This window comes from Littorina saxatilis, unplaced genomic scaffold (genome assembly GCF_037325665.1).
Source record: "Littorina saxatilis isolate snail1 unplaced genomic scaffold, US_GU_Lsax_2.0 scaffold_461, whole genome shotgun sequence".
Taxonomy (NCBI): Eukaryota; Metazoa; Mollusca; class Gastropoda; order Littorinimorpha; family Littorinidae; genus Littorina; species Littorina saxatilis.
Window position 1 is genome coordinate 42,501 of NW_027128086.1, and position 22,500 is coordinate 65,000.

Below are 22,500 nucleotides of genomic sequence, written 5' to 3' on the forward strand. Positions count from 1 at the left end.
TGTGTGTGAGTGAGTGTCTGCTGGTACTTGACACTTGTATTGATAAGGGAAGGGAACTGACACACCCGCCCGTGGGCAGAGACTGAAAATCAGAGACAACTGTATAGACTTTGGTTGGGTCTCAACACGAGCTCGTCGACGCGTTCCCCAGGCGTAGTCCGAGATACTAAGTGGTTGTGCAAAAATCATGATCTTAATCTGGGTTGGGTTTCCCTGGTTTTCTTCGGTTCTCTTGTTTTGTAGGCAATTTGGCAAGCGCCGGAATTCATTTCGGCAAGGGCAGAGGATTCTAATTGTATTGTACTGCCAGTGAAACAAAGCTCTGAAGGTTAATGTATGACTAATTACACTCCGGCTGTTAAAAAACCCTCACTGTTTGTATGTTTGTTTGTCTGTTTTTTTGTTGTTGTTTTTTTTTTAAATAGGTTTTTCAATGTTTCATGCTGTGGACACACTTCTGTGTTTCAGTGTTTCATCCTTTTTTTTAGTTTAACAGTTTATAAATACATGGAATGTATCGATAACAAGTATGCTTATAATCATTTTACCCACTAGCGCACTCATTTTCCTTTTCTTCTTGACAACGTCTCCTATTCTTTAGAAAAAAAAGGCAAACGCAACAGGTGAGATGAACAGCAACAAGAAGTTCTCTATCTTCCTCGACGCAGAGACAGCGTACGTTGTTTAGCATCTGTTCTGATTAGTCCTGCAAACCGTCGTCGTCGGATCACGAAGATTCCCAGGAATCGCTGTGTCGGCGGTATATGTGCGGGAACACCAAGGGAGGAAAGAATATGCAGAAACTGTGGAGTGGTGGAGGATGAACTTCACTTCCTTGATTCATGTACAATGTATGCTCATCTCAGGCAACAGTTATTACCGAATACTTCCACCGGCAGTGGTGAAATAAGAGTCAGTTCTCTGTTTACTGACAGCGACATCCAATGGCAATTGGCAAAATATGTGTACGATTGTTTTCAACTACGCAGATGCAATGCGTCTTCCGACTGTCCTCAATAACCTATGCTCATCTTCAGGTCCTCTTTGTTCACCCTGTTCCACTTGGTTTTGTATTACATGTATGTTATGTTATATTGCTATTTTTCCTGTACTTATGTATCTTGAATGTGTCAATAGGCTATGTGCTTTAATGACAATAAATTCTGATTCTGATTCTGATTCTGATTCTGTGCAAACAGTCGTTTTCTGGATGGCTTATCAAGCGGAAAGCATAAGCCACAGCGGCGAACGGTCGTCTCGCTTGACTTGGCGCAGTTTTGCACGCTTCCTGCGCACGAGTCTAAGCTGATGACACAAGTCATAGGTCTCTTCCACGTCTACAACAGACCAATCAATGATGAGGCCGTTTCTCTCTCCTTTATCATTCCGCGGCTGGCTCCGAGATGTACGCCAATGGAACGAGAAGGTTCGCGAAGTTAGGTTCTACTTCCGGATATAGAGTTCAGGGTACTTGTACTGGGCGAAGCTCACATTTATCATGTAAGCAACATCCTTAAACGTGTAGCCCATCACAGAGACATATGTGGGGTTTTATCTTGAAGGCAGCATTCTTACACTGCTAGCCCAGCACAGAGACATGTGTGGGTTGTATCTTGAAGGCAACATTCTTACACTGCTAGCCCAGAACAGAGACCTGTGTGGGTTTTATCTTAAAGGCAACATTCTTACACTGCTAGCCCAGAACATAGACTTGTGTGGGTTTTATCTTAAAGGCAACATTCTTACACTGCTAGCCCAGAACATAGACCTGTGCGGGTTTTATCTTGAAGGCAACACCCTTACACATATCGCCCAGAATATAGACCTGTGTGCGGGTTTTATCTTGAAGGCAACACGCTTACTGTTCTAGCCAAGCACGGAGAGACCAGTGCGGGTTTTTATCTTGAAAGCAACATCCTTACACATCTAGCCAAGCACGGAGAGACCAGTGCGGGTTTTATCTTGAAGGCAACATCCTTACACATCTAGCCCAGCACGGAGAGACCAGTGCAGGTTTTATCTTGAAGGCAACATCCTTACACATCTAGCTCAGTACAGAAACCTTTGTGAATGTAATGTCCTGGCAGAAGGTGCGGTTGTTATTTCCGGACACGGAAACGGGAAACTTCATTCGAAAACCGAAATAAAAATAAAAAATGTATGGGAACGGACTGTATAATTGCACGTGTACGAGGCAGAGGTTTTATCTTTTTTTTCAGCTGCACCAAGTTACCCTTAAATGCTGTTTTTACAAACGTTTTGACTTTCAAAAGTGACACCATTTGTGGCAGAGTCCGAACTTTTCTATGGCAGTTTTTGTTTTTGTAACCAATAAAATGCTCAAAACATTTAGCATCATCCACAAGGATGCGGAAGGGTGACAGCATGATAGAACGGACAAATTGTAGAGGTAACTCTAGTTTCAAACACATCTAAGTAAGTACGTTTAACTCGTTGGAGGGCTGACAAATAGCAGAACACGAAAGTGTAAAAAAAGAAACAGAAAAAAAAGAACACGCTCACATTATTGTATGATGATTGAAAGCGCCCTTTTGAACCGATTTGTTCTGAGTTCTGAACATGACCCCCTGCGAACAGCAGGATATTTTCAATCTTTTAGGGACTTGCCCGCAGCGCGTTTAGCAGCTCAGCGTGAATAATCGGCCCGTGCAGGCTGAAGAAATTAAAGCGCAGATTGATCGCGCCTCATTACGGCACAGGGTCGAATGGGGGAGATGAGAATTGCACGTGATACAGAACAGGGCATCAGTTGCGCCGGGCAGACAGGAGGGCGAAGCCACCTCAACCCTATTACGCTTCAGTGATCAGCGAAGGGTGAGAATCCGTACCCTTTTGTCTCCTGGTTTAAAGTCGCAGCAGACGCGAACTTAAAACAGCGAGCGTGAGGTGGCAGTCTGGAGTTGTTAATGAGAAAAGACATCGATTGAACAGACCGAGACCTGTCTCCTTGACCCTCTAATTTGAAGTGATATATGTCTGGCGTCAAATGCGAAGCAAAGTTCGAAAAGACGTCATAAATGTGAATAATGGCATCACGTGAAAGTTTTGTCATTTCTTATGTATATCTCCAAAATAATATGCCAAAAGAATATCGAGAATAAAGTTTGTCTTGGTGACGTATGCAAGTCACATCAACAGAGAAAACATACTTGTTAGGTATAGTAACCGCTGGGCCGTGCATGAATCAGTATCGTATCGGTATCTCATTAAATGCGGCCCTTAATTGAACCCGAAGTGTTTTTACCTAATACTCAGTGCCTAAGCTTGGAGTAGCCAGCTTCTTGAAGCAGACTTTTTGACATTTTGGTACGGCAAGATGGCGGACTGTTGAGCACGGTGTCTGTTATCAAAAGTTTCAAAAGAAAGTAACCTAGAAAGCGTGATCTCTGCCTGTTCGTCTGGAATGATGTGTTTAGTGTCAGGCTATAAATCCTACAAAATCGACCCTTTTAGCTTAAGGGATGTTAGTGGGATCCGCTCGAACTGAGCTCCCCTGGCAGGCAGCTGCTCCTACCAAAACTCCTTTTCGACACCTCGGTGGGCGTAAATTACATGATCCTATTATGCCATTAATCACACGTATGTGCCATAAAACAGACGCGGGGCCCAGCCGCAAACGGTTATCTAATTTCCCCCCTGCTATCAGGTCCCTGGCCTCATTCAGTCTTGGCGGCGTTTCTCTGTTGCACGTGTCCAGGTCTTCACTGTGTTATGTCCAACCCTGGTTCGTTGACTCTTGTGATCCACGCCACTTTGATTTATATCCCTCGGTGCTCTGCTGTGCAAGCCGATCACCGTTCGATACTATGCTGTAAATATCCCCCAGGTCTTCTTGACTGGGGTGCACAGCGCAGGACAGGATGAACTCATTTTAAGTTGGTGGCTTTAGTAGACTATAAACATTGGTCACTGACCCATTCCACTTTGATTTATATCCCTCGGTGCTCAGCTATGCCAGGCGATCACCGTTCAAAATTGAGCTGTAAATATCCCCCAGGTCTTCTTGACTGGGGTAAACAGCGCAGGGCAGGATGAACTCAATTTGAGCTGCTGGCTCTAGTAGAATAAGAAAGTTTGTCACTGCAACGGTCAAATGTCTTCTGCTGTGCATTTTGATACAATTCTTTAAATATCACCCCTGCAGGCCTTCTTGACCAGCGCAGGGCAGGGTGAACTCATTTTGAGCTGGTGGCTCTGGTAGAATAAGACATTTGGTCACCGCAACGGTCAACTGTCTTCTGCTGTGCATTTTGATACAATTCTTTAAATATCACCCCTGCAGGTCTTCTTGACTCTGGTGACCAGCGCAGGGCAGGATGAACTCAGTTTGAACTGGTGGCTTTAGTAGACTATGATTCTATGACACATTGGTCACTGAACCATTCCACTTTGATTTATATCCCTCGATGCTCTGTTGTGCCAGTCGATTGCCGTTCGAAACTGAGCTGTAAATATCCCCCAGGTCTTCTTGACTGGGGTGAACAGCGAAGGGCAGGATGAACTCATTTTGAGCTGGTGGCTTCAGTAGACTGTGAACATTGGTCACTGATCCATTCCACTTTGATTTATATCCCTCTGCTGTGCCAGGCGGTTGCAGTTCGACTGATGCTGAGCTGTAAATATCCCCAGGGTCTTCTTGTCTGTGGTGAACAGCGCAGGGATTTCTTTTTGTTCTTCCCTGTTGCTAGTTGTGCATGACATCTACACGGTGTGTACGCCCATGTGCATTTGTCCAGCTATGTTCGTCTGTGTGTGTACCTCGGCTATCTTTGTCATTTGTGTGTGTGTGTGTGTGTGATTTATTTGACCATGTACTAGATTTCTTGTTATTCAACGTGATGATTAATGAATTGCTATGCCTTTGACTTTGTTGTTGTTGCAATTGCTGTATAATTATGTTAATCATATTCCCCATCACCATGCCCCAAGAGGGCCCCCTGTAAAGAGCTGTAAAAAAAACAACACCCCAAAAACATGAAATCTTGAAGCCACCCCACCCATTATAGGTCATCGCTGTCCGACAAGGTGTGATCAATGCATCTTCTTTTGTGTGTGTTTTTTCGTACTTTCTACTTTCAACTTCTTGGGTGACTTGTTCTTCTATTTATATACTTGTATCGTGTTACTCCTGTCTGGACCATATAGCTCTGGTAACGAGAACTGTCATACTGGGACAGGAAGTATGTATCTGCATGCGTCTGAAAGGGGGAAAACTTAAGAGTATTTTAATGTATGTTCTGGCAGCATACTGAAATATGTATCGGCCATAGATATTCCAGACTACGGTGCCTGGAATATCTTAGAATATCTTGGAACATCAGCTGGGTAAAGTCTGGTTGGTGCAGGGAGGCATGGGGGGGGGGGGGGGGCTCGACGAAACCTGAAGTAAAGTCTTGAAGTATTGTACAACTCCAGCTATAAACAGCTTATTTTCAGCATGTTTTGTATCGTTGTCGTCCTCGTCATCATCTCTTGTTCTTCTCGTTATTGTCGCGGTTGTTCTTGTTCTTTTGCGGTGTTTCTTTGTCGTTGTTCTTTCTTGCATTTGTGTATGGACTTTCTTTCTTTCTTTCTTTCTTTCTTTCTTTCTTTCTTTCTTTCTTTCTTTCTTTCTTTCTTTCTTTCTTTCTTTCTTTATTTCTTTCTTTCTTTCTTTCTTTCTTTCTTTCTTTCTTTCTTTCTTTATTTATTTATTTATGTATTTCTCTCTGTTTCTCTCTTTTGTTGTTTGCAGCTCCTTTTTTTATGGAAAATTCAAAAAGTTGCACGTACGAGCGAGCAATTATTTTCTGTTCCTCATCAATGATAGAAGATTCGTACGAAAGTTGTTCACGTGAACATTCCATAACTGTCTCCAAATATAAACTTTCTTGAAACCTTAAGTAGTTTTATTTGAATGATGTATTTTTCTTATTTTGTTTTATTTTTTTCCGGTGAGTGGAGGAAGGGGGGAGGGGCGATTCAGTGGATCTTACCTGGGATTTGTCCGTAACTTCTGCTTTTGACACGTTGTTTTAATCCATTTCAATCTCATTTCCTTCTCTCGCTTTGTCACGGGAGACGAATTGAATGACAAAGAAATCAATATCATAAGTATCCTTCCTGTTCTGTATTATTTTTTCTCGTTAACTTGCCTTTTTCAAGAAGCACAGCAGGTTCATGAGGGAGTCAGATTGCTGCATTTATCTTTCGGTAACATGCCATTGGAGCGGCATGTTGAATCAGTTTATGCGCACATCTCTATTATTCGCTCGTAAAACTAATGTAAAATCAACACAATTATTCTCAAAAATCGCACGCATCCCTTGTTCTCCATACTGCAAATCCACACCTAGCCCGGTTCGCACACACGCACACATGCTCACACACACACACACACACACACACACGCACACACACACACACACACACACACACACACACATTTTATATATACACACACACATACACACACACAAGCACACACAAGCACACACACACACGCACACGCACACACACACACACACACACACACACACACACACACACACACACACACACACACACACACACACTTCATACACAAAAGGTCGGTGGAAATACTGATCATTGCGTGTGCGCAGAATTGAACCATATTTTGAGATAACAATGGCGTGGGAGACGCTGGGAGGCTGCGAGACACTTCAATTATTCTTGTTATAATACGACAAGCTCGGTACAGATCCGGTTGCGGCTGTAGAAATAATAATAATCCTCTTGCCAAGCAGGTCAATGCCTTGTGGGGGGGGGGGGGGGGGGGGGGGGGGGCGCACATTTTCACTTACTTGTGTAGATGCTAATGTATAGGACTTGTACAATACAGGTTTTCAGGACACGTCCGTCGTTGCAGGGGGGGGGGGGGGGGGGGGGGGGGGGGGGGGGGGTTGATGTTGGTGATGCTGGTGTGGATGTTCTGAATACTGTCAATGCAGATGACAGTGTGGTTATTGTAAGGGAGTCATTAGAGAGAGGTCCAGAAGTACTACGTGCAGACAAGACGTGTACGTGTAGATGTTGACGTCATCCGCACACGTCGAAAAGGCAAGGGAACCAACGTTTAATATCCACGACTTGTAGTTCCTGGCAAATGTGTAAGGTTAAAGTTGCCTTTGATGGCGTTAACAGAGGAAGTTAAAAGATGCATTTGATGAAGTAAAACATACATCTAATGACGTCAAAGGATGCATTTGATGACGCAGTTTTTCTAGACCTTTCAAGGACGTAGAGAAGCGCCTTTAAATAAGCTTAATTCCTGCGTAAACGACCATAGATCTGTACAGGATCACCCTATCGGAAGAACAACTTATTCTTAATGATCAAAAACCAAGACAGGTTAAGTTGGAACATTTAATTTGTGAGAGAAAAAAACATTCACAAGTACATGTATCGACTTTATTTGGGACAAACAAACAAATAATTCAGACAGAAATGAAATACACTAAAGAAACTTATCTGAGTATGCTTTTGATCCGATCTCTGGGAAGCTTGGCAATAGACGGCGAAAGCTTCTATTTATTTTTGGATCTCTTCTCGGCGATGTTGTGAAAGAGAATCAACAATTGTTGTCCCCTCTTTCTTGAGCTCAGTTTGCAGGTTTCTTCTCGTTCTTGTTCTTGTTCTCGTTCTTGTTCTTGTTCTCGTTCTTGTTCTTGTTCCCGTTCTTGTTCTCGTTCTTGTTCTGGTTGTTGTGTTTTATTTTGTTGTCTGTCTGTCGTTTCGGTTATCTCATTTTGCAGTTGTGTTGTTTTGTTTTGTTTTGGTTTTTCACTTTTTTGTTTTGTTTTTGTAGCGCGTTTTACAGTTGGTGTTTTTCTCTCTCGCTTATTATTTCCTTCCTGATCCCACGTCGTCATTGTTCGCGAACTATCAGGCTGTCAACACAGCTGGATATGACTTGTTTCCGTTGAGTTTCTCCACAGGAAGGGAGATGGAGGAAGAGCGAATGAGCAACGCGAAAGAGAGAGAGAGAGAATTGAATTGAATTGAATTGAATTGAATTGAATTGAACTTTATTTAACAAGGATTAAGATTTAAGGCTACGCCTTTTCTTACAATCTGTCCTTGGGACGCACAGACACACAATGATAAAATTGAAAAATTAAAAATTAAAAGTTAAAAAGTTTAGAGAGAGAGAGAGAGAGAGAGAGAGAGAGAGAGAGAGAGAGAGAGAGAGAGAGAGAGAGAGAGAGAGAGAGAGAGAGAGAGAGAGAGAACTCGAACACTTTATTACCGAGGGATGATAGCATTACAGCTAGTCCCTACTATAATACACACATGAAACGAAGAACGAGTATGAAGAATAAAAAAAGAAATCAAATAAAACACAATCATGTAGGAGAGAGAGAGAGAGAGAGAGAGAGAGAGAGAGAGAGGGGGGGGAAGTGTGATGAATTACCTGGGCAAGGAAATTGTGTGTGTGTGTGTGTGTGTGTGTGTGTGTGTGTGTGTGTGTGTGTGTGTGTGTGTGTGTGTGTGTGTGTGTGTGTGAGAGGGAGGTGCGCAAATGCACATACATTTGACTTCCTCATGTTCCCCCTTCAACCCCCTTCCTTGCTTTCCCCCGCCCTACACCTTCTCTATCCCCTCCCTCCATTCTCTCCCCCTTCCTTGCTCTCCCCCGCCCTAAACCTTCTCTATCCCCTCCCTCCATTTTCTCCCCCTTCCTTGTTTTCCCCCGCCCTACACCTTCTCTATCCCCTCCCTTCATTCTCTCCCCCTTCCTTGCTCTTCCCCGCCCTACACCTTCTCTATCCCCTCCCTCCATTCTCTCCCCCTTCCTTGCTTTCCCCCGCCCTAAACCTTCTCTATCCCCTCTCTCCATTCTCTCCCCCTTCCTTGCTTTCCCCCGCCCTACACCTTCTCTATCCCCTCTCTCCATTCTCTCCCCCTTCCTTGCTTTCCCCCGCCCTACACCTTCTCTATCCCCTCCCTCCATTCTCTCCCCCTTCCTTGCTTTCCCCCGCCCTAAACCTTCTCTATCCCCTCCCTCCATTCTCTCCCCCTTCCTTGCTTTCCCCCGCCCTACACCTTCTCTATCCCCTCCCTCCATTCTCTCCCCCTTCCTTGCTCTCCCCCGCCCTAAACCTTCCCTAACCCCTCCCTCCATTCTCTCCCCCTTCCTTGCTTTCCCCCGCCCTACACCTTCTCTATCCCCTCCCTCCATTCTCTCCCCCTTCCTTGCTTTCCCCCGCCCTACACCTTCTCTATCCCCTCCCTCCATTCTCTCCCCCTTCCTTGCTTTCCCCCGCCCTAAACCTTCTCTATCCCCTCCCTCCATTCTCTCCACCTTCCTTGCTTTCCCCCGCCCTAAACCTTCTCTATCCCCTCCCTCCATTCTCTCCCCCTTCCTTGCTTTCCCCCGCCCTAAACCTTCTCTATCCCCTCCCTCCATTCTCTCCCCCTTCCTTGCTTTCCCCCGCCCTAAACCTTCTCTATCCCCTCCCTCCATTCTCTCCCCCTTCCTTGCTTTCCCCCGCCCTAAACCTTCCCTAACCCCTCCCTCCATTCTCTCCCCCTTCCTTGCTTTCCCCCGCCCTAAACCTTCTCTATCCCCTCCCTCCATTCTCTCCCCCTTCCTTGCTCTCCCCCGCCCTAAACCTTCTCTATCCCCTCTCTCCATTCTCTCCCCCTTCCTTGCTTTCCCCCGCCCTACACCTTCTCTATCCCCTCCCTCCATTCTCTCCCCCTTCCTTGCTTTCCCCCGCCCTAAACCTTCCCTAACCCCTCCCTCCATTCTCTCCCCCTTCCTTGCTTTCCCCCGCCCTACACCTTCTCTATCCCCTCCCTCCATTCTCTCCCCCTTCCTTGCTTTCCCCCGCCCTAAACCTTCTCTATCCCCTCCCTCCATTCTCTCCCCCTTCCTTGCTTTCCCCCGCCCTAAACCTTCTCTATCCCCTCCCTCCATTCTCTCCCCCTTCCTTGCTCTCCCCCGCCCTAAACCTTCTCTATCCCCTCTCTCCATTCTCTCCCCCTTCCTTGCTTTCCCCCGCCCTAAACCTTCTCTATCCCCTCCCTCCATTCTCTCCCCCTTCCTTGCTCTCCCCCGCCCTAAACCTTCTCTATCCCCTCCCTCAATTCTCTCCCCCTTAAGAAATGAACAAGTACAATCACAGTAGACAGAGAACTTTTTTTCCCAAACGAAGCAAACATGGGCATAATCGGCAAGAACAGATTACCAACATACATCGCAAGGTATGTATAGTTCAACATTTCCATAACAGTACCCTCCCACCCAACTCATTCTTACTCCACAACCCCGAGGATATTAAGGAGGGACGTCCCGCACCTCCTCTCCTCATTTCGGCCACTTTCTTAGCAGGAACTCGCCTTTGCACGTCTCAGACAGGGTGGCTGAGATGTAGAATAGCCTACTTCCGAAAATGGAAATGAGATTTCCTTGTATGGCGGAGGGGGGCAAAGCTTTAGCCCACTGCTCTAGCTATCGCCGCCATTCAGGGGGAAAATCGATCACTTTTAAAGAGAAGTCAGTCTTAATCAATGCGTCGGCCACCGCGGCTGCTGAAAAGGGCTTTCTTGAAAAGTTGGAGAAAAATCGGTCATTGGTGGCTGTCGGCGGCGTCAAATGAAAGTGACGTCATATTTATGTTGTCCTTGATTGGTTGGTTGTTGTTTGAGAGTTTGCTGTGCGAACGGTTTGCGTTTAAACTGTCTGTCTGTCTGATTGTTTTGTCTGTCTGATTTTCTGTCTGTCTGTCTGTCTGTCTGTCTGTCTGTCTGTCTGTCTGTCTGTCTCTCTCTCTCTCTCTCTCTCTCTCTCTCTCTCTCTCTCTCATTCTGTTTTCTGTCTGTCTGTCTATTTGTGCTGTCAGAGTGACGTACATCATGACAGACGGACTGAAGACGAATTGGCAATCTTTCTTTTCTTGCCGTTTACATAATCGAACGCAGTAGTAAAGGCCAAATTAATTGGCAGGTGACTGAATATACTTAAAGTGGAAGGAGGGGAGCAGGGGAGGAGAAACACACACACACACACACACACACACACACACACACACACACACACACACACACACACACACACACACACACACACATACACGGGCAGGCAGTTGGCAAACAGACATACACACAGAAAGACAGTCAGAGAGACAGATAGAGACAGAGATAGAGACAGAGAAATACATTTATTTTGCAGTTAAATTTAATCAAGCCAGGTCTGGTATTATCCCCCCCCTCCCCCCCCCCCCCCCTTACCGTTTTAGTCTCCTTTATTCGCAAACCAACCTCATTTCATATTCGATCGTCGAAAATGATTTTCCATAATATCGTTTATAAACTAGCCGGTGCAAACTCTCTTACCTTCAATATCAATATGCCAAGAAAACAGCATGAAAACACCACAACAAAGGCATTGCCCGTTCGATAACAATAGAGAATGCAGTGTTTGGGCTAAAACGCTCCAGGAACGCCTGCCTACAGATTCCTTAAAAAAAAAAAGGCATAAAATGAGCTTCTTGCTGTATGCATAAAATAAGTGTGCCAGCGTAAGGTATCCGAATCTTGAACGTCTTTGTGGTCCTTATTCCCAGCAAACAGGTGATGAATCAATATTATATCGATCGGGGTGAGCGCGGGGGGGGGGGGGGGGGGGGAGAGAGGGTTGCTGTTATTTAACGTCCCTTTAACCGATATGGCTCTGCGGGACCAGAGGAGTGAGGGGATAAGGACTGAAATAAAATGCAAGTTTACTCGAGGGAGGGATGGTTGCCATCGTAGTCTTGATCTTCAAGGGCAGGTTCGCTGTGGGGAATTGTAGCTTTTGATTATGTTTTATCATTTAGCTACAATAGTTATGTCCCACATTTTTTGTTCGTGGAATATTGACCAGTCTGTAAAATTTTGGTTTGACAAAATACGATTTAAAGATGCAACTCGCGTTCGAGTACATAAAACAAATAAGCCTGATACTTCAACCAAGCAACCAAGCAACCTATCAATAAATCAATCAGTCAATCAGTCAATCAATCAGTCAATCAATCAATCAATCAATCAACCAATCAAGCAACCAATAAATAAATCAATCAATCAATATATCTATATCTATATCAATCGCTCTATCTCTCTGTCTTTCCATCTATCTATTTATATATTTATCTAGCTATCTAGCTATCTAGCTATTTAGCTATCTAGCTATGTAGCTGAGTATGTCTAGCCGAGTTTGTGCGAGATACTGTGCGAGCGCGTACGGGAAAGAAATTAGCCTAGCTGCTCTGCTATGCAATTCTGCCGGTGTATGTTGCAGGGGTTTGATGTAGAAAGTAACCATAGTTATTACCATACTTAAGTGGAACATAATTATTAACCAACCGTTCTTCCGTGATGTGGTGCACATGTCTGATGGAGATAGTGAACCATAGATTTTATAAGCGATAGTTAAGTAAATCATGGTTTATCAATCTATCGTTCTTCCGTGATATGCTGCAGATGTCTGATGGAGATAGTGAACCATAGATTTTATAAACGATAGTTAAGTAAACCAAGGTCATTAATCAATCGTTCTGCCGAATTATGTTGCAAGTATCTGACGGAGAAAGTTACCATAGTTACTAACCACATTTAAGTAAACCATAGTTATTAAAACAACATGTTCTGTCGTGATATGTTGCAGTTGTCTGATGGAGAAATGTAACTATAGTTATTAGTTATTTGTCAACCGTTTTACATTGGTATCATGCATGTCTCCGATTGGGATTGAATCATAGTTATAAATGATAGTTAAGTGAAACATAATTATAAATCCATATCGTTCTGCCTCGATACCTTGCAGATGTATGATGGAGAAAATGAACTATATTTATTAGTCAAGCGTTTTACATGGGTATTGTGCAGGCGTTTGATGGAGAATTGAGTGGACCTTAGCTAATAATCAATATGTTCCACGTGCTGTGATATGCTGCCGGCAGGTATCAGCTTGATATCTGATTCATAGCTATGAACAATAGTTTTCCCCTCCATCTTCTTGTCATATCTTTTTCGCTCCGTGCTACTCTGCTTAGTGTTTCCATTTGTGTTAGTTTGTTAGTCCTGAAGAAGCTTCCTTAAGCGAAATTTGATGTTATATTGTGTGCTGTCCTTGTATTGGTGAGTACAGAATTCTTTTGTTCTTTAAAATGTGTTCACCTCACCCTCAGTCACTTTGTTGTTTATGTGACAGGGATGGCTACCGCTCCTTTCACAGCAGACTTTGCACCCGAGTTGTTGGCCTTTAAAAGTCAACACCGGTGTATTGTGGAATTCTGTTTGTGATGGGGTCTGGTGGTTTCCGATTGTCTGTATGTTCATGGAAACCTTCGGGTTTGCATAACAGTTTTTATAGGGCTAAGAAATTAGCCCTAACATTTTCAATCCTGTTTGATTGCACTTCGCCTCCCGAGGTGATCGTAGTGTTTCGGCACTCGGTTACATTTAGATAACGATAGTTACGCTGACAACTATTAACTAATCGTTTTGCCGTGGTATGTTTCAGGTGTCTGATGGATAAAGTGAACAATGACGAGGCGTTCAAGTTCGAGTACCGTGGCGAAGTGGTCATGAAGGGCAAGAAGGATCCCATGAAGTGCTGGTTCCTCTCCAGGATGCCTCCCACACCCAAAGTACCCAAGGCCTCCAAGACATGTGATGTGTAGACTCTGAAGAAATGGATAAATACAAATACCAAAAAATACTGTAGTCACGTGTGAACCAACAATACGGAACAAATAACAGCAACGTTTCGACCCTAGGATTTTCGTCAGGCACACAAACGAAGAAGAAACAAGTCGCGTTAGGCGAAATTACTACATTTAGTCAAGCTGTTGAACTCACAAAATGAAACTGAACGCACTGCATTTTTACAAAATGATCGTAGTCCGCCGCTCGTGCAAAACGCAGTGCAACTGACGAGCCTGTTTAGCGCGGTAGTGGTTTCGCTTTGCTGCATAGCACGCTTTTCTGTACCTCTCTTCGTTTTAACTTTCTGAGCGTGTTTTTAATCCAGACATATCATATCTATATGTTTTTGGAATCAGGAACCGACAAGGAATAAGATGAAATTGTTTTTAAATCGAAAATGTCAATATAATGCTGTGTTAAAGAGAATCAAGCAATATTGTGTTTGTTTGTTTTTTTCGTGTTGTTTTTTTATAATCGCAGGTACACTGGTTTATTCTGAAAACCAAAAACAGAACAATATGTCAAGAATCTGAAAATGAGCAGGCAAATTACAACCAAAAAACGTGTCTTTTTTCTCATTACTGTGGAGTCATGAAACGTTTCTGAGGTGTGTTTTTTTTCTCAGAATGTTGAAAGGAACAAGCTTCCTGAATTCAGTGCTTTTTTTTTTTTTTTTTTTTTTTTTTTTTTTTAAATTAATTCAGTAATGTTTTGATTGATGAACACTCATTCTAAGGGTTGCTTAATACGCAAATATGAATTATGACACATTCGTTTTTAGTGTTGACTAATTAGTACAAAAAGTATTAATTACGATTGTTTTTTGCTACGGTCGTGCACGCTGTGTACTTAACACACAACCAATATACAACGCTTTCCTGTGTGACATGATAGGCCAATCACTAGCGAGGGGTGTGTCTCCACACGTGGTCATTTAGACAGACCGCTCGCTAGTGATTGGCCTATCAAATCACGCGGGAAAGCGTGCCTCATATTTTCCAATGATGTATTCACTCTTTCACAACGCATACAAACCCGGCAGATTTATTCCCGGAATTCGACTATTGGCGTTCCAAACTTGGAGCAAATGCTTGTGGCCTAACCTTATATCGTCCAGTACTTATCATAACAAACCAAAGATGAACTACAGCGTAACGGCTGCGAAAAACGAAGGGATACATATTCCAGTGTACATATTCCAGTGTAAATGGTGAGACTTTTATGTCGTGTATTGCAGTTATGAGAATGATCAAATGTATGTTGTTCTCAGTAGTAATTCACAGGGCGCTATGGTGGTATTCCGTGTCGGTTTCAAACTGACCGAGTAATACGGTACTATTCTTCCGAACGTATTATTATAGTTGTTAATGTTGTTAATGTCAAAATTAGATCACGGTGTCTGGCATGCTCTGTCGTAATATTTAATATATTGCACATATCGATATATTGTGTGTATATACACTCGTCATGTTGTAAGTATATGTTTTCTTCGATGTGAGCGAAAGAATGAGAGAGGGGACGTGGGTAAATGGAAAAGGGGGAGTGAGCTTGGTGGATGTCTTGCACACGAGTTTTAAAATGTTGGCGAACACATATATATGTTTGTTGGTTGTTGTTTGTGGGGTTTTTTCTCAATATGAAACTTGTATTATTTTTCTTAACTTATGCTAGATATTATGTTTGGACTGTTTGTGTTTTCAGTCCACAACTCGCACAATTATCCAGGTTTGCACTTCAATACATGCATGGACTGTATTTGACCTATGTGTAAAAGGAACAACCTTTTTTTTCTTTTTTTTTTGCTGCACTGTGAACATGTACGTAGACCGTCCTTTATTATTTATTTGTTGAGAATAAAATTAAAAAAAGAATGGTAGGTTCTGTGAACGTTTAATTTATTTCTGTCTTTCCACTTAAAAGACCACTGGGTCGAAGTATTTTGAATGTGATGTTATATTTGGCTCACGTAAGTGTAGCCTATGCGATGCTAACTTTTGTCTGTCTGTGCGTGCGTGCGTGCGTATGCATGTATGTTTGTTTGTTTGTTTGTTTGTTTGTTTGCTTAACGCCCAGCCGACCACGAAGGGCCATATCAGGGCGGTGCTGCTTTGACATATAACGTGCGCCACACACAAGACAGAAGTCGCAGCACAGGCTTCATGTCTCACCCAGTCACATTATTCTGACACCGGACCAACCAGTCCTAGCACTAACCCCATAATGCCAGACGCCAGGCGGAGCAGCCACTAGATTGCCAATTTTAAAGTCTTAGGTATGACCCGGCCGGGGTTCGAACCCACGACCTCCCGATCACGGGGCGGACGCCTTACCACTAGGCCAACCGTGCCGGTATGTATGTATGTCTGTGGTAGAAACTTTAACATTTGACTGAACACCGAAATACTAATTTTACCTGGTTATTATTCAAGCAACAGCTTCAAAGTATTGAAGCAATGATCAACATTTCGTCGGCACGTTTGTAGTTAAAGTGTGCATCCAAAGAAAACGGGTGGTGTTTTTTTTTTTTTTTTTGGGGGGGGGGGGGGGGTAAAAACAGCTGACTGGTTTGTGTCGTGTGTGATATGTAGACCAGGTCAGGGGTCAAGGTTAGGTCAGATCGCGTGAAGGATTGTGGTATAGATACAATTTTCACCGAGCTGCAGTTCGCCGATTCGGAGAAGACGATTTCACATTGTTCGGTTTCGTAGCTCCAGAAAAATAGATAAAGAAGATACCAAAGGAGATTTCCTACAGGTTAATCTGCACAGCGTGTTTCCAGTGTCTGCGCGAGAATGCGCTGTCGAAAGCGCAGTGTCGATCTGGCCAACTGGCAGTCGTGTCCCCGTATAAGTATGATACAGACAGACAGATCTAGATCTAGTGTCTCGCACTCTTGCACCGTGTCACCTATGCTTACTGTGTGTGTGTATGTGTGACGGAGTGATTGAATTTGTGTTACTGCTTGTCGATTTCTTACGTGAGCCTTGAAGGCTTCGCCTCTTGTTTGTACATGAAACGCCCCAATAGCATACATTTCGTGTTGGGTTTTTATCCTGAATTTCGGAACGTCAGCAGTCTGTCTGTTTTAGGATTTCGTTTATGTGTTGACTTTTTGTTACTTGCACAATGCAAATTACTTTGGAAGTTACTTGTTATACTAAAGTTATTCATGTACATAGTTGTCCTTGGTATTAAAGATAATACTATGTCAAAGAAATGTGTGGTACTGTTTGTTTGTGTTAGTTTAAATGTTGCCATGCTATTATTGTCTATACTACCAAGAGCTTGTAAGGCATTGATGATTTAAAACTACAAATGATTATAGTTTGGTGTCCTTTTGTTATATGTTTGTGGTCCTCGGTTGTCGTTTTATTTCGAGACATCGTGTAAGATGTCAGTTTGCAGTTGATAATCTGCATACTCTGGTTATGGTGTCCAAAGAAATATTGGTAAGAATAGACGAATTCCCAAAATAACTATGTCGGGTTTGTAGCAGTATGTGAGAAATGTTAAGTCCTTTGTACTGGAAACTTGCATTCTCCCAGTAAGGTAATATATTGTACTACGTTGCAAGCCCATGGAGCAATATTTTGATTAGGTAATATATTGTACTACGTTGCAAGCCCCTGGAGCAATTTTTTTATTAGTGCTTTTGTGAACAAGAAACAATTAACAAGTGGCTCTATGATTATCCCATCTCCCCCCTTTCCCCGTCGCGATATAACCTTCGTGGTTGAAAACGACGTTAAACACCCAATAAAGAAAGAAAGGAAGATGTCGGGTTTGTAAGGGTTGACAAAGAATGAATGACCGAGCTTTTTACTCGGACAAGCATTGGAAGGGCCAATCACTAGCTAGGGGTGTGTCAAAAACGGGTGTGCGACAAAAGGTCGAGGTTTACAATGTCGAGGCACAAAAGGTCGAGGACATTTGGTCAAGAGTCAAAAGGTCGAGTGCGACAAAAGGTCGAGGGTGACAAAAGGTCAACAGCAAAACGCCAAGGGTACAAAAGGTCGAGGATTCGAAGAAGGTTGAGGAATAAAAAAAAAGGTCGAGGATTAAAAAACTGTCGAGGTTTGAAAATGTCGACATAGTTTTCTGTTCCCGTGTGATTTAAATTCAATTGTTTGATTGCTTGAAGAAAACGCTTCTTTGTGTGCATACAGACAGATTTGCAGTACATGTAGAACCCTGAAACAGTTCCAGCAGAAGTAGCAGCGCATAATCATCCTCCGAACCCAACACGGAATCTGGTTTCTGCTGAACTCGTGCAGATGACAGAGAACGGCTTGGAGAACGATGATACAGCACCGCGATGGATGATAAGCGAGGCAATGGCAAACTTCAGTGATGAGGTGCTTGTTAACCTTCCAGACAGAAACATACTTAGAAGGCGTGTGAGTGTGTGGTTGTAGTTTTGTGTGCGTGTGTGTGTGTCATTGTGTGGTTGTAGTTGTGTGTGTGTGTGTGTGTGTGTGTGTGTGCTTGTGTGTGTGTGTGTGTGTTTGTGTGTGTGTGTGTGTGTGTGTGTGTGTGTGTGTGTGTGTGTGTGATCGTATTCACAAATCACCCCCGGGACACGCACTATAGGCACTCGAAGTAGAATTTCCTTCACGAATGGACACAGGAAATGAAATCGAAATTTTAAATCCTCGACCTGATTTTGCTACTCGACATTTTTCAATCCTCGACCTTTTGTCCCCTAGACGTTTTGCTGTTGACCTTTTGTCACCCTCGACCTTTTGTCGCACTCGACCTTTTGACTCTTGACCAAATGTCCTCGACCTTTTGTTACTCGACCTATTGATCCTCGACCTTTTGGTTTAAGTTATTTGTCAAAGGTCCCGCAGTGGGGCACTGCGGTTATGAAATTAAAGGCCCCTCCTGTTTTTGGAACCGCAGGAGCTTTCTAGTTTGCTGTTAGGTAGATTTTTGGTTCCTCTTTCCTGTCATGCTCTCTTTTTCTTCATGAATTCTTTTCTTTTTTCTGCCTTCTTGCTCATTCACCTGTATTTTTTCCAAAAATCTCTTCTCTTGCCGCTTGTCTCGCGATTCATGTATAGTTTAATCTGTTAGTGTTCTGATGTAAGTCCAGCAGTAGATAGGTTAAGCCTATTTTAACATACTGGAAACTGGTAATCTTCCAGTAGGTATTAATTTAGTTTTACTAAAGCCTGCTGGGACACAAGTAATGGGTTAGTGCATTTGTAAACAGGAATCGCTTGACAAGTGGCCCCCTTCATCCCCCCCTTCCTCGTCCTGATATGGCTCTGCGTAGTCGGCTGGACGTTAAGCAACAAATAAACAAACAAACAAACCATTTGTCAAAGGAAAAGCAAGGGTATTCACTCTTTCACAAACCATACAAACCCGACGGAGTTATTTCGAAAATCGTCTATTCTGCTGTATCAGAATCGGTATTATAGTTCAAGCTCCATAAGCTTTCGTTAACACGTGAATGTATACTTCTTAGATAACTGTTGCCAAAAAATGAATAATGCATTCAGTTAATTAATGAGCAATACGCCTGTGATGAACTTTGATGTACTGTGATGTTGTTTACAATGGCAGTGTTCACTTTGTATGATTGTATAGGCACTTGAACACAACTGTTCCGTAAAATAAAGTTATGACACACTGATTGACTTACTTGAGTGAAGTGTTTGTCTGGCGATCGCACACGCACATGCACAGACACTGCCATGACACGTAAACACACACGTACAACAATCACAAACACAGTCATGTACATGTACAAGGAGAGAGAGATACACACACACATACACTTACACTCTCACCGTGGCAAACACACACACACACACACACACACACACACACACACGCGCGCGCACACACACACACACACACACACACACACACACACACACACACACACGCACGCACACACACACGCCAACACACCGTGGCACACACACACACATATACACCGTGGCACACGCACACACACACACACACACACACACACACACGCACATACACCACGACCCTCGTTTCGATTCCCCCTCGATGTTAAAATATTTAGTCAAAACTTGACTAAATATAACAAAAAGCTAAAGCAGCACGGAACCAAAAAGGGATGAAAAGTAGATGGAGGGAAACAAACAAGCATTGTTTTCAATGGTCAAGCAATGACTAAATGTCTTAACATTGACTGGGAATCGAGATGAGGGTGTGGTGTATGTATAGTGTATGTGTGTGTGTGTGTGTGTGTGTGGGTGTGTTATCTTTAATAACCTTTCATGACAGTTCCGGGGTATGAAATCCTCAGACATCTTTATTTGTATTTGTATAAATGTCTTTGATGACGTCATATCCGGCTTTTTGTGAAAGTTGAGGCCGTACTTGTCACGCCCTTATTTTTCAACGAAGTCTGGACTATGGGATTGCATTTAGCTCGGAAGCTTAAATATAACCGGCCCCCGTGGCGCAGTGGTTAGCGCATCGGACTGCGGGCCGGGAGATCGTGGTTCGAATCCCATAAGGGGTGGGTGGGTTTTTTTGAGCCTCGGTCGGCTCCTACCCAGAGTGGAAGTGCTAAAGTTCCAATGGGGAGGCTGGGATCACACAGCCGAGTGTCATTCACTTCACAAATGCGATTGACTGAGAAAGCGCGAAAATAAAAAAAACTTGTCTCGATTCTTGTGACCCTTCCTGCTCAGGGCTCTCATGGTGACCTTGGTCCCAGTGTTCCTGTTCCAGCCGTCCCTGAATATTCTGCTGCCGGTCTGGGATGCTCCAGGGGGTTCGACGGAGGGACGCAGTGGCGGTCTGCTCTTTGAGGAGACGCTCACTCAGTCTGGCTCCGCGACTTAACAGTCAGTGTCGTAAGTAGAGGGCTTAGTAGGTAGCGGTGCCTGTGTCCCTGGCCAGGAACAGGACCAATACTGAACACCGTCGAAGTGACTCAGCAGCAGTGCAGTGTCATCTTCCGAGGGTAGCCTACCGCAGCGGCCTGACATCCTTCCCTGGAGTGTCTGTAAAATTAGTGAGGGTGCCCAGGTGTCTGACCAACACTGGGGGCTCATTGATTTGAGTCTGGCGGCGAAGTTCAGGGGTGGATGTTGCAGTGAGTGCTGGGACGGGGCGGCGTGGGAGCATACTGGGAGAATTAGAAGGAACAAGCGTCGGGATGAAAGAAGAATGAAACATTAAAATAAATACATAAATAAGAGAGGAAAAAGGGGGTAGAGAGAGAGAGAACAAAAAATAAAGGAAGAGAGAGAAGAGATGAGAGTGAAGAGGAGAGAGAGAGGAAAAGAGGAAAAAAAAGATGTAGAAGAAAGGAGAGAAGAGAGGGAGAGAAAAAAAAAAGGACAGAGAGAGAAAAAAAAATTTAAAAAAAAGAGAAAAAAAAAAGAGAAAAAAAAAAAGGAAGCTTAAATATTAGTTCATTAGTTTGCTCATTAAAGTTGTCATGTAAAAAGATTTTTCGCAAACAGATTTAAAATGAATTGCATCATATTGTTCATTAAATTATGAATCTAAAAATATGTACATATGTTATGTTTACTCTTAAAATTCGATCACAATTAACGAAAATAGGTTAATTAATACTACGATTAAAATTTCAGAAATCGATCCAAAAATGATTCCATTATATTCTTTATTATTTCCTGATACCAAAAACATATACTGTAGATATGATATGTTGTATTCAAAACATGCTCAGAAAGTTATAAAGAATACAGAAAAGCGCACTTTCCTGCTTACCGCAATACGCTATTGCGCTATAATAATAATAATAATAATAATAATAATAATAATATAGGAGATTTCCGCTTTACATTCTCTAAGCGCTTTACAATGACAAACATACATATACATACAAAGCAAAGCAAAACAAGTCGCGTAAGGCGAAAATACAATATTTAGTCAAGTAGCTGTCGAACTCACAGAATGAAACTGAACGCAATGCCATTTTTCAGCAAGACCGTATACTCGTAGCATCGTCAGTCCACCGCTCATGGCAAAGGCAGTGAAATTGACAAGAAGAGCGGGGTAGTAGTTGCGCTAAGAAGGATAGCACGCTTTTCTGTACCTCTCTTTGTTTTAACTTTCTGAGCGTGTTTTTAATCCAAACATATCATATCTATATGTTTTTGGAATCAGGAACCGACAAGGAATAAGATGAAAGTGTTTTTAAATTGATTTGGACAATTTAATTTTGATAATAATTTTTATATATTTAATTTTCAGAGCTTGTTTTTAATCCGAATATAACATATTTATATGTTTTTGGAATCAGCAAATGATGGAGAATAAGATAAACGTAAATTTGGATCGTTTTCTAAATTTTTATTTTTTTTTACAATTTTCAGATTTTTAATGACCAAAGTCATTAATTAATTTTTAAGCCACCAAGCTGAAATGCAATACCGAAGTCCGGGCTTCGTCGAAGATTACTTGACCAAAATTTCAACCAATTTGGTTGAAAAATGAGGGCGTGACAGTGCCGCCTCAACTTTCACGAAAAGCCGGATATGACGTCATCAAAGACATTTATCAAAAAAATGAAGAAAACGTATGGGGATTTCATACCCAGGAACTCTCATGTCAAATTTCATAAAGATCGGTCCAGTAGTTTAGTCTGAATCGCTCTACACACACACACAGACACAGACACGCACGCACACACACACACGCACATACACCACGACCCTCGTTTCGATTCCCCCTCGATGTTAAAATATTTAGTCAAAACTTGACTAAATATAAACAAGTCGCGTAAGGCGAAAATACAATATTTGGTCAAGTAGCTGTCGAACT

The 22,500-nt window shown here is 43.0% G+C and overlaps 1 protein-coding gene across 1 annotated transcript in view; it reads left to right on the plus strand.

Annotated features, from left to right (window-relative positions):
• LOC138956456 (guanylate cyclase soluble subunit beta-1-like) overlaps positions 1 to 16,222 on the plus strand; it is a gene marked incomplete at its 5' end in the record, with an annotated part of 57,851 nt that extends 41,629 nt beyond the window's left edge. Inside the window, 1 exon segment of the mRNA XM_070327812.1 lies at positions 13,529 to 16,222. Coding sequence (XP_070183913.1) covers positions 13,529 to 13,688 — 160 coding nt within the window.
• Positions 16,223 to 22,500: the final 6,278 nt, after the last annotated feature.